Source organism: Neoarius graeffei, chromosome 25 (genome assembly GCF_027579695.1).
Source record: "Neoarius graeffei isolate fNeoGra1 chromosome 25, fNeoGra1.pri, whole genome shotgun sequence".
NCBI lineage: Eukaryota > Metazoa > Chordata > Actinopteri > Siluriformes > Ariidae > Neoarius > Neoarius graeffei.
Genome location: NC_083593.1, coordinates 58,474,247 through 58,487,136, shown reverse-complemented (window position 1 = coordinate 58,487,136; position 12,890 = coordinate 58,474,247). Strand labels below are relative to the sequence as shown.

Genomic DNA, 12,890 nt, shown 5'->3' with positions numbered 1-12,890 from the left:
GCTGTGATGAAGTGGAGTTGATTATTTTCCTCTAAGAACACATCCCCAAGTGTTTTATTCCTCTTGCACCACAGAAACTTACCAACTATTACAATTTTATTTATTTAGTTACATTTAATGTTCATGAAACGAATGAGTTCCTGTTTTCACGGATGTGATAGCAGCGATAAACACTCATTCCCTCACTGGTCTCGCTTTACTCTCTCTCCAAGTTAATAAGACAAAAACCCACAGAAACCAAGAAGAAGAAGTGTAAACGCCTCTGTGCTGAAGACCTCAGAGATCTTACAGTTCCAGCTTCAGCTCTGACTGATACACAGCGCTTACACTGGAGACTCCTTCCAGAAACCACACACATTTCTCCTTACAGAAATTATGGACACGCCCCTGTGAATGACTGCTACTATGGAAATGATAATGTGTCAGAGTGAGCGCATTAATTATAAATAACCCTGTGATGTGAAGCTGCACTGCAGTCAGAGCTCCTGTTGTAGAGAATTAATCAACACCTTCTGATCAGAGTGCAGAACTTCCAGAAACTCAAACTGATTGTATCTCCATGTCTCTGTGCTGTTGAGACGTTTATACAGACGTGGGCTTTAGTCTTTTCTGTGTGTGTTTTCCATTCTGTTTGTTTATTTTTCTATTCGCTCACACCAGAGACGAAACATTTCACCAACTGCAGCCACTGGCTTTCACACCAACACAACTCCTCTCTCCGACTGTCTGTGTGTCTGTCTCTCTCCTCTCTGTCTGTGTCTCTCTCTCTCTCTCTCTCTCTCACTGTCTGTCTGTGTGTATCTGTCTGTCTCTCTCTCTCCTGTGTCTGTCTGTCTGTCTCTCTCTCGCTGCACTGCATGCTGGGAGATTGCTGGTGGAGGGTGTGGTGAGTGTTGGCTGAGAGCCTGCAACTTTCTTTTCTAAACTTTTCTCTTGGTTTTTTCTTGTGATATTTAATTTCTGAGTATTTTGTAGTTATTGGTAGTGTGGTTTAGTGTGTGTGTTTGTTTGTTGGCTGTTTGTCGGGGATGGCGTCCTCCGGGATGCTGCCCCTGTCCTTGAAGCATGGAGTAAGGGCGGCACCACAACCTACGGTTCCGGTAAAGCAGGTGCTGCTCGTGGTCGGAACACAGGTGGGTTATGGAAACATCGTGTGCGCCTCCCGCGTGAATAAAGCGGTGGTGGTGTTTATGAAACATCAGGAGCTTGTTAATCAGCTCACAGAGAGCAATATATACATTAACAATGAGTTTATACAAGTTTCCCTGCTGGCGGTGCCCTCTGTCCAGGTCACCGTGGCCAGAGTCCCTCCGTTTATTCCCAATGAGGTGCTGGCGCGAGAACTGAAGCGCTTTGGGAAATTCGTGAGCGGATTCCGGATGGTGAGTTTAGGCTGTAAAGCCCCGTCTACACGATCATACATTTGTCCATGGACATCGTCATACAAATGTATGATGATGTTCATGGACAAATGTATAATCGTGTGGACGGTTTTCCCAACAAACTTGAACAACGTCATACTTGTATGACGTTGTATGATGATGTTCAAATTTTTAGAATCGTGTTTCTACTTTCCAACAAATGTTCACAACATCTTACAACACTTTGGGTCATCCACCAATCAGATTGTTAATTCGGGTCATGTGATCTACACTGCCTGTCATGTGACATACAAAATGTATGATCGTGTGGACAGAAATCCACAATATGATCATACAAACTTGAACATCATCATACGTTTGTATGATAATGTTTTGGACGAATGTATGATCGTGTAGACGGGGCTTAAGAACAATAAACTAAAACACATTCGGTCTCTACGGAGACAAGTGTTTGTTTCTGGACTTCCCAACTCAAATACTGGAAGTTTCCTTCCATGTTAAACATGAGGAAAGGTTTTACATGGTGTGTGCGAGTTCAGGGAGCATGAAAGAAAAAAAGAAAAGAAAGAAAGCACAACTTTATTCATCACACACTTGTGAAATTCTTGTCTGCATTTAACCCATCTGAAGCAGTGAACACACACATGAGCAATGAGCACACACACATGCCCAGAGCAGCAGGCAGCCATGCTAACAGCGCCCGGGGAGCAGTTGGAAGTTACATGCCTTGCTCAAGGGCACTTCAGCCCAAGGCCGTCCCATATTAACCTAACCGAATGCCTTTGGACTGTGGGGGAAACCGGAGCACCCGGAGGAAACCCACGCAGACACGGGGAGAACATGCAAACTCCACACAGAAAGGCCCTCGCCGGCCGCTGGGTTCGAACCCAGAACCTTCTTGCTGTGAGGTGACCGTGTAACCACTACACCACCATGCCACCCATGTTTTGGATGTGGGGATGTGGGCCACAAGCGGGTCACTTGTCCTCACAGACAGCATGTAGCAGAGCTGGCTGCTGCCGCTGGGACTGTCAGTGAAGAAAGGGGAAGTAGTGTGACTGCGGGGACTGATAGTGGGGAGGGGGGCAGCAGTGTGACTGCGGGGACTGATGGTGGGGAGGGGGGCAGCAGTGTGACTGCGGGGACTGATGGTGGGGAGGGGGGCAGCAGTGTGACTGAGGGGACTGATGGTGGGGAGGGGGGCAGCAGTGTGACTGCGGGGACTGATGGTGGTGGTGGACTGAGTCATTGCAGACGACGAATCTCATTCTCCCGGTCATTTAGTGATGATGCCTGTGATGGCTGAGGAGTCCAAAGCACACACGCGTTGGCAGTCATCACAGATGAAGTGATGAAGTGATGGTGATGAGCTGAGGGGCAGCGGCGGGGGCAGCAGCAGTATGATGCCTTCGCAGGTGTTTCTCTATCAGCCTGGTAGTCCTCTTTTCTTCAAAGGTTTTGAATGAATGAACCCTTTATTATCACTAGTCACAAGTACCAGTGAAATTGACCATCAACCTGTCCTTACACACACACACACACACACACACACAATCGACAGAGGGGGAGTAACAGGACAGGAAGACAGGGATGAAAAGAAAAAATATAGAGTAACCTGAGGAGAGGGGAGGAGAACAAAGCAACCCCCACACTATGCTCCTGTGAAGAGTACAGTGTGGGAACATTAAAAAAAAAAAACTCAGCACATAAGCACAAAATAGCACAAGTACACTTTACAACATGAAAACTCGGGACTTGAGGGGGGGCGATCGGGGTGGGGGGTAAAGGGAGGGAGGGGAAGAGGTAGAGGTAACCCAGTGCAAGCCACTCCTGCAGCCATGATGGCGCTGGTCATGCATCCGCTTGTCACACTGGGGGTGCAGCAGCGACCACGGGAAGAGGGGGGAGGAATACGAGAGAGTCTAACAGCAGTGACCTCCGGGGGGAATTGTTGTCCCAGCAACAGCCTTGGCCAAGGCCAGTGCTGTCTGAGGGAGCCAAAAGCAGATAAGGTTGGGCTTGTTTGGTCTTGGGTCGAGCAGACGCATTCCTTTACACGACTACTCTGATTGTCAATACTGGTCTCTCGAATCCATTTTCCTCTGCAAAGCCGAAAGCTTCTCCATGATGTTATCCATGTTGCAGTTCAAGTTCTGAATAGCCACATTCTGAGTGCCGACAGCTCTGCCCACCGCTTCAATAATGTCGGGCAGCTTTATGGGGCTTTGAACAGCTGTCACCGTTTTCTGATTTCCTCGATAAACCAGGGCAATGCCTAATCCAATCAGCAAAAGTCCTGTAATCATGGTTCCGAATAGGTAGATGTCTTCAATGTCCTCCACAGAAAGAACTGCCAGGCACATGACCTGCCACCGCTCCCACGCATCTATCATGTAGCCAGCTGCGAACGTTCCGGCAGGACAGGCTGGTTCCCCCGAACCCAGGCTTCTCGTCGAGAAGATTGTGTCAGTTGCGTGAAGAGACCAGTTTATCAATTCCATGGTTTTTAGTTTGGAGAGCAGTGCGGAGAGAGTCTCAAAGTATAGACACTAGACAGACGAGACAGCAGAAGCAGGAAAGATAAGGGAAGGGAGAGACAGAGAAATGCGACCGCCTTCTGCGAGAGCACGGAGAAGAATGGGAGAGGAGCGAATTCCAAAGGCCCTTATGTTTGGGGAACTGGCATCAGGCAGCCGATCCCAAGGAGGACAATGCAAGCGCTGTAAAGATGTCCTGAAAGCCACCCTGAAGGCCTACAACATCGATCCTTCATCTTGGGAGAGGAAGGCCCAAGACCATGCCCAGTTTTGCAGCCATCTTAGCAGATCTTGTGCCACTGGGCATGGTCTTGGGCCTTCCTCTCCCAAGATGAAGGATCGATGTTGTAGGCCTTCAGGGTGGCTTTCAGGACATCTTTACAGCGCTTGCGTTGTCCTCCTTGGGATCGGCTGCCTGATGCCAGTTCCCCAAACATAAGGGCCTTTGGAATTCGCTCCTCTCCCATGCGCGTGATGTGTCCTGACCATCGCAGTTGGGCTCGGGTGATGGTCTCCACGCTTGTGATGTTACAATGCTCTAAAATGGTGGTGTTCGGGACCTTGTCCTTCCATGTCAAGTTGCAGATCTTGCGAAGGTAGCGCTGGTGAAATTGCTCCAGCCTCTTTGTGGCATCGGTATTGTGTTCACGTTTCACAGCCGTATAGTAATGTGCTTAGAACCACTGTCCTGTACACTTGAATTTTTGTGCTCAGTCATATGCTGTGATCTGACCAAAGGCAGTGCTGGAGACGAACATAAGAAGAGCTAGCTTTGCTGATGCGTGCGGTGATGTGTGTGGTGATCTTTGCATTCTGTGCTAGGATTCCTCCAAGGTAGCAAAATTTCTCCATGGACTTCAGTGGTTCTCCATTCACAGTGATGGTTTGAGTAGAAGGAGGTGATCCAGGTCCTAGTTGGTGCAGCACTTCAGTCTTGTTGACGCTGACCGTGAGTCCAAATTGGGTGCATGCTCTTGAGAAGGCGTCAACGATGTGCTGAGCATCTTCGAAGGAATTAGCAATCAGAGCACAACCGTCCGTATACAGTAATTCATGGAGAAGCATGGAAGAGGTTCTGGTTTTTGCCTTTAGTCTCCTCAAGTTGAAGATGCTTCCATTGCTCCTGAAGCAAATCATCACTCCAGTGTCACACTTGCTGAAAGCAACATCCAGCATGGCAGAGAAGATAATGCTGAACAGCAAGGGAGCCATGACGCATCCTTGTTTGGTGCCACTGCTGACTTCAGAGGGAGCTGAGACCGAGCGGTCATCGATTACACAACCAACCATGCCTTCGTGGAAGGATCAAATGATATTGGTGACTCGTGCTGGACATCCAGATTTGGTGAGAACTTTCCAGAGGCCTTCTCGGCTGACCGAGTCGAAGGCTTTTGTCAGGTCTGCAAAAACCATGAACAGTTCTCTGTTTTGTTCTACACACTTTTCTTGCACTTGTCTGGCTGAGAAGAGCATGACTGTTGTGCCTCGTGAGGTGCGAAACCCACATTGGCTCTCTGGGATGACTTTATTGGCAGTGGAGTTGGTGAGGTGATTTGATGATGATTTTCGCAAGTATCTGACCAGCTATGGAGAGGAGTGATGTGCATCTGTGGTTATCACAACTGTGTCTATTTCTCTTATTCTTGTAGAGGTGCATGATAAGTGCATCCTTGAAGTCTTGTGGGACAGATTCTTCCTCCCAGATTGAACCGAACAGGCCACACAACTTAGTTGCTAAGAGGTCTCCTCCACTCTTGTAGATTTCTGCTGGTATCCCATCAGCACCGGCTGCTTTTCCTTTAAAGAGCTGTTCGATGGCCTTGATGGTTTCGGCTACTGTGGGAGGGTTGTCGAGTTTTTGATGCATGGGTCTTTGGGAAAGTTGTGAGGTGGCATTGTCTGAGATGGTTGACACATGATTCAAGACTCCGTTGAAGTGTTCAGCCCATCGAGAAAATATGCCAGCTTGGTCTTTGATGAGGGTTTGTCCATCAGCTGTGTATAGTGGTGTGCTACCTCGGGAGGTAGGTCCATACACAGCTTTCAGTCCGTCGTAAAAGGCCTTAGTGTCTTTTTCTGTCAGAGGCTGTTTGTAGATCAGCAGTTCTGTCTTGCCACCAGCGATCTTTCATCTTTCTCAGTACAGTTTGTGCTTCTCTTTTCAGTCTGAGGTACGTGTCTTTTTGTTTGTGATGTCTTCTCTGTGATGTAGCTGATGTGAGCTTAGTGAAGACGATCCAGGAGGTTGCGGATGGTGGTGTCATTTTCATCAAACCAGTCATGGTGTGAGCGTTTCGCAAAACCCAGTACTTCCTCTGCAGACTGATAAATAGCGTCTCTTAGTGTCCTCCAATGTTCCTCCACTGATGGTCCTTCAGTGCTAATGTTGTGGAGTGTGTTTTCAGTCTTCTCGTGAAGTTGGAGGGACACTGATGGGGAGGAGAGTTTATGAATGTCCACCTTCTTGGTTGGTGCTGAGCAGACCCTGCGTCGTGGTGGCTTGAAGGCCTCTCTCTCTGTGTGTGTGTGTGTGTGTGTGTGTGTGTGTGTGTGTGTGTGTGTGTGTGTGGCTGAAAAACAAATTTCCATCCTCTCGTCCGTGTGCTTTTCAGTGTGACATAAATATGAAAAACAAATAAATGTCCCATTTGAGAGGAGGAACGGCAGCGTTGAGGTGAATACGTGTGTGTGTGTGTGTGTGTGTGTGTGTGTGTGTGTGTGTGTGTGTAAGACCTGACACAAGCAGGTGAGCAGTGTACTGCAGGTGTAGTTGAAAAGCAGTGCAGTGAGGACTGGCCACGCCCTGTGTGACATCAGAGCCATCTGCTTGCCCACATTTACACCGGTGCATTAACGCTTCCAGACACCAGAGTCAACAGAGCGACTCCGCCCTCACTGTCTCCTCCAAATCCACCGCAGCCTGGACTCACACGTGTGTGTGTGTGTGTGTGTGTGTGTGTGTGTGTGTACGTACACACACTTCAGATGCTGGGTTTTTAGTTGCTTGGTATAAAATCAGAGGAGGTTTGATGTAGAATGTTTCTTTCTTGACTCTTGACAGTTCCTTGGTCATGTCTCCAGTAGAACCCCTCCACCAGTTGGTTCCCTTTCAGAGAAGGTTCCATATAGAACTGTTTTAAAGCTCTAACAACACTTAATGATCCACAGAACCATCTTGCACCAGTGTAAGAACCAGGTTCTAAAGTGTACAGTTTCATCTTTCAGAACAAGAATCTGGTTTAATTCACCTTCAACCTTTTTCTTCTCTGAGTGGAACAGTGAACTGAATATTAAACTTCTGACTGGGTCTGAACTTGGAGAAGAAAATCAAGAGCAGTAATTTGCACTGCGCACACACACTCGGAACAAAAGGGTTCTTTAAGAGATTGTTGGATCATTCAGGGTTCTTGGGGGGAAAAAAAAAACAACTTTCTGTAGGAAAACAGACTAAAGGGTTAGTGTTCCTCACAGGGAGAACTTAAGAACTGAGGAGTGTAGTGTGTGTGTGTGTGTGTGTGTGTGTGTGTGTGTGTGTGTGTTTAATGATCTGATTTGTTTTATTTCTCTTGTTCCAAGCTGATGTCTGTCTGTGAGCTCGTCCCCATCAGACTCCCTGCAGCTTTAAAGAATTAAATCATCAATGTTTGTCTTTCTATAAACCTGCGTCCTGTCCTGACAGGAAGTCCATCACAGTCTCTGTGTCTCTTTGTGTTTTTTTTACTCACTTTTCCCGTTTCATCTCCACCAGCTGGTGTTTTGCTTCATCCAGCGTCGCTTTTTCAGGAACAGCTGTGTTGTTTTGGAGAACTCTGTAATGGAGCTGTCGCTTCTTCAGCTCCACGGCTCGATTCTCCTGTTCACCTGGACACGGTGCTGCAGATGGACCGGTTCTGGATGTCAGTACGTCATCATCTCTGTCCTGTGTGTTACTCTGACGGGATGTGACGCTGTGCATTTGCAGCACGGTGTTTTGAAGGGCAGAGATGGAGGTTTTGGGCTCTAACCCTAACTTTGACCCTTTACACCTCCAGAACTCTTTTATCGAAAGTCTGGAGAAATCTGTGAACTTCTTTCCTCAATAAAATGTTTACTCTAAAAGTAAAGCATGCTGTGGGACAGACCTGGACTCTACACTCTTAACCATGGGATCGGAACTAAATCCAGCACCTTGATGAACTTCACGTGATTTTTAAATATGGTTTAGAAGCAATTTTTTTTCTTATCTAGGACTTAAAAAAAAAATTTAATCCTGAATTGTTTGATCCAGTTTTTCTCTCTCTCTCTCTGTCCTCCTTGTACAGATGTTTTTGATCCTCTTCTTGATCCTTTAAAATTATTTTTAATCTTACAAATTCTTTTCTTTTCTTTTTCATCCTGATCTTTCAAATGTCCTTTTTTTTTTATTCTGACCTAGCTAATTTTTTTGCCTTTTGATCCTGACCTTGACCTTTTGACTTTGTTGTTTATTCTGACTGTGCTATAATTAGTTTTTTGTCTGAAAGTCAGTGTGAAATCAGACCGTTCCAGTCTGTGCATCACTTATTCACCTCATTAACCTCAGATTATTATTCAGTTGTTGATCTTAAATCACATGATTCAGTAACTACAACAAAATATTATAATCTCAACATAAAATACTGCAGCTCTGATATTTTATCTCCATCACTGAGCTAAACGCAGCGCCAGTTTCACTCAGAACTGTCATGTGACACAGAAATGCGTCTGACCTCTGTTTGATGTTGTGTTATGAAGGTGAGAAGGCGGCGGTGAGCGAGGCCGTGTCCGAGTACCTGCAGAGCAAGAAGAAGTACGAGGAAATGAGGATGCAGAAGCTGAAGAAGGGTTCGGGCAGAGAGGCGCAGGTGAGGAGCAGAAACATCAAACAGAGCTCCATTTCAGTCCAGCAGGTGGCGCCGCACTTTAGAGCCAATGTTCTTTTTTAAAAATCTATTTATTAATGTATTTATTATTATTATTATTATTATTATTATTATTATTTTACAAAACTAATCAGGATCAATGAAATTAGCTGTACTCTGCAGCGCCACCTGCTGGACTGAAACAGCACATCTTTTTAAAATGGACATGTTAAAGTCGGGGGGGGGGTTCTGTCCTGAACAAATCAACATTTCTTTTTTCTCTTCTGCCTGAAGACACTCGCTCTTCTGGATCGGTTTAGGTCCAAGCTGTCATCAGCTATTTCTGAAACTCCAGACACCCCTGAGGATGAAGAGCTGGGAGAGGATGATGATAAAGGATGGTGAGACTTTTATTCATTTACGTTAACGAGTGTCGTCATGGTGATGCCTCGTAACACAAACACGTGTCATAGTTGGCGCAGTGAGAGCGTCTCTTCCTGACACGGTTCCCAAAATTATTTCCAGCATTGTCTGTAAATAAAGTCCAGCCCATATATGGAAATAACAGGAAATAGGTGTGTCTTTAACGTATAGTATATGAATGTGGGTATGTTAATAAGGGCAGGTTGGGTGTGGTGTTGTATCGAGGGAACATAGCCCTGCCCCCTTTTACTCTCGGTTCTGTATCCTGGCTTTAATGTGGTTCTATCTCACACACAAGTGCAGATGTTCCTCTGCTGAGTTACAGTTTAATCTCTGCTCTCATCCCCACAGACACACTGGAGGCTGAAGCTGCAAATCACAACACGCTCGTTCTAATACATCATCGTTTCTATAGTAACGGCTTGGTCACATTTACGGCGCACACTCCACACAAACAGGTTTACAAAATGATGGGTGTGGTGAAGTTCACTGTGAGGAGGTGTGTGTGTGTGTGTGTGTGTGTGTTGTCTCTAAGGAGTCTCGAGTGTGAGCATTGTGTATCAGTCAGAGGTGAAGCTGGAACTTTAAGATCTCTGACCTCTTCAGCACAGAGGAGTTTATACTTCTTCGTGGTTTCTTGCTTTCTATGAAGAAAATACTTGAATATGTTGCTCTGGGAAAATATAGTTCAACAAGACAAAACACACACACACACACACACACACACTTTCTCTGTCATTCTTTTATTATACACACACACACACACACACACACACACACATATATTATATATATATATATATATATATATATATATATATATATATATATATACACACACCACACACAAATATATTAAAAAAAAAAATATATATATATATATATATATATATATATATATATATATATATATATAAATAATATAGTGTGTGTGTGTGTGTGTGTGTGTATATATATATATATACACACACACACACGCACACACAAATATATATAAAAAATAAAAAATCTCCTTCTCACCCCCAGCGGGGGGGGGATCCATGTCATCCTCAAGCTCGGGTCCTCTACCAGAGGCCTGGGAGTTTGAGGGTTCTGCGCAGTATCTTCGATGTTCCTAGGACTGCGCTCTTCTGGACTGAGGCTTCAGATGTTGTTCCTGGGATTTGCTGGAGCCACTCTCCCAGTTTGGGGGTTACTGCCCCAAGTGCCCCCACTACCACGGGGACCACGCAACCCTTGACCTTCCACATCCGTTCCAGCTGCTCTTTCAACCCTTGATACTTCTCAAGTTTCTCATGTTCCTTCTTCCTGATGATGGCGTCAGCTGGGATCGCCACATCTATCACCACCACCCTCTTCTGCTCTTTGTCCACCACCACTATGTCCGGTTGGTTAGCCAGGATCTGTTTGTCAGTCTGGAAGCTGAAGTCCCACAGAATCTTGGCCCTGTTGTTCTCAGCCACCTTCTGTGGTATGGCCCATTGGGACCTGGGTATTTCTATTCCATACTGGTTGCAGATGTTCCTGTATACTATCCCAGCCACTTGGTTGTGCCTCTCCATGTACGCTGATCCAGCTAGCATCTTACACCCTGCTACTATGTGCTGGACTGTTTCAGGGGCTTCTTTGCACAGTCTGCATCTTGGGTCTGATCTACTCTGGTAGATCCTGGCCTCTATGGCTCTTGTGCTTATGGCCTGTTCTTGTGCTGCCATGATTAGTGCCTCTGTGCTGTCTGTCAGTCCTGCATTATCCAGCCACTGGTAGGATTTCTTGATATCAGCCACTTCCTCTATCTGACGGTGGTACATGCCATGTAGGGGTTTGTCTCTCCAGGTTGTCTGTTCCTCCTCCTCCTCTGCACTCTCATCAGGGTTCTGCTGCCTGAGACATTCACTTAGCAGTTCATCCTTTGGGGCCATCTTTCTGATGTATTCTCGGATTTTCGATGTTTCATCCTGGACCGTGGTCTTGACGCTCACTAACCCTCGGCCTCCCTCTTTCCGCTTAGTGTATAGTCTCAGGGTGCTGGACTTGGGGTGGAACCCTCCATGCATGGTGAGGAGCTTTCTAGTCTTGATATCTGTGGCTTCTATCTCCTCCTTTGGCCAGTTTATGATACCAGCGGGGTATCTGATGACTGGTAGTGCGTACATGTTGATGGCTCGGACCTTGTTTTTACCATTCAGCTGACTTTTCAGGACCTGCCTTACTCTCTGGAGGTATTTGGCTGTGGTTGACTTCCTTGTGGCCTCTTCATGGTTTCCATTAGCCTGTGGGATGCCAAGGTACTTGTAGCTGTCTTGGATATCACCTATGTTGCCCTCTGGTAGGTCAATCCCTTCAGTCCGGATCATCTTGCCTCTCTTTGAGACCATCCGGCCACACTTGTCCAATCCGAATGACATCCCTATGTCATCGCTGTAGATCCGGGTGGTGTGGATCAGCGAGTCTATTTCTCGCTCATTCCTGGCATACAGCTTGATGTCATCCATGTAGAGCAGGTGGCTGATTGTTGCCCCACTACGGAATCGGTACCCGTAGCCGCTCTTCGTGATGATCTGACTGAGGGGGTTTAGGGCTATGCAGAACAGCAGTGGTGATAGCGCATCTCCTTGGTATATGCCGCACTTGATGTTGACTTGGGCAATGGGTTTTGAGTTGGCCTCTAGGGTTGTCTTCCACATTTCCATTGAGTTCTGTATGAAGGTCCTTAGGTTCCTGTTGATCTTATACAGTTCCAGACATTCCAGTATCCATGTGTGTGGCATTGAGTCGTAGGCTTTCTTGTAGTCAATCCAGGCAGTGCACAGGTTGGTCTGTCTCTTCTTACAGTCTCGGGCGACTGTTCTATCGGCCAGTAGCTGGTGCTTGGCTCCTCTGGTGTTACTGCCAATTCCTTTCTGTGCCTCGCTCATGTATTGAGCCACATGCTTACTCATTTTTGCCGCAATGATGCCTGACAGGGCCTTCCATGTTGTGCAGAGACAGGTATTTGGCCGATGGGTCCCTTCTGGGGGTTCTTCATGATTAGGACTGTCCTGCCTTGGGTTAGCCATTCTGGGTGGGTCCCAGCTGGTTCATCTGTGCTGCTAGGCGTTCATGGAGTGCAGTTAGCTTCTTCAGCCAGTACGTATGGATCATATCGGGGCCTGGTGCTGTCCAGCTCTTCATCTTTGACACTCTTTCTTGGACGTCTGCCATTGAGATGGTTACTGGTTCTTGTTCTGGGAGGTTGCTGTGGCCAGCTCTTAGGTCCACTAACCATTGGGCATCGGTGTTGTGTGATGCCTTTCTTTCCCATATGTCTTTCCAGTATTTTTCCACCTCAGCTCTTGGTGGGTCTGACCGGTTGTTGTTCCCCTGCCATTGAGAGTACACCTTGGCTGGTTCAGTGGAGAACAGCTTGTTTATTCTCCTGGCCTCTCCTTCCTTGGTGTATCTCCTCAACCGGGTGGCCAGAGCTGTTAGTCGCTGTTTGGCAGTTTCGAGTGCCTCTGGTATGGAGAGTGAGTTGTACTTCCTGGGCGCCCCTTTATTCACCATGTTCCCTTTCTGTAGTTCAGCTAGCTGGCTAACTTCTCTCCTTGCTGCCTTTATCTTGGCCTCTAATCGTCTCTTCCATGGTGGATACTGTTTGTTATGTCCCGAGCCCACCTTGTGTCCAAGCATCTCCATGATTACTGTTG

The 12,890-nt window shown here is 46.7% G+C and overlaps 1 protein-coding gene across 3 annotated transcripts in view; it reads left to right on the top strand.

Moving 5' to 3' along the window:
• The window catches only part of cwc27 (CWC27 spliceosome associated cyclophilin), an 82,102-nt gene that overhangs the window by 57,974 nt on the left and 11,238 nt on the right, over nt 1–12,890 (top strand). For all 3 annotated transcript variants that reach the window (XM_060909070.1, XM_060909069.1, XM_060909071.1), the window contains 2 exons: nt 8,672–8,781; nt 9,073–9,179. In XM_060909070.1, coding sequence (XP_060765053.1) covers nt 8,672–8,781; nt 9,073–9,179 — 217 coding nt within the window. The remainder of the gene's footprint in view (nt 1–8,671; nt 8,782–9,072; nt 9,180–12,890) is intronic.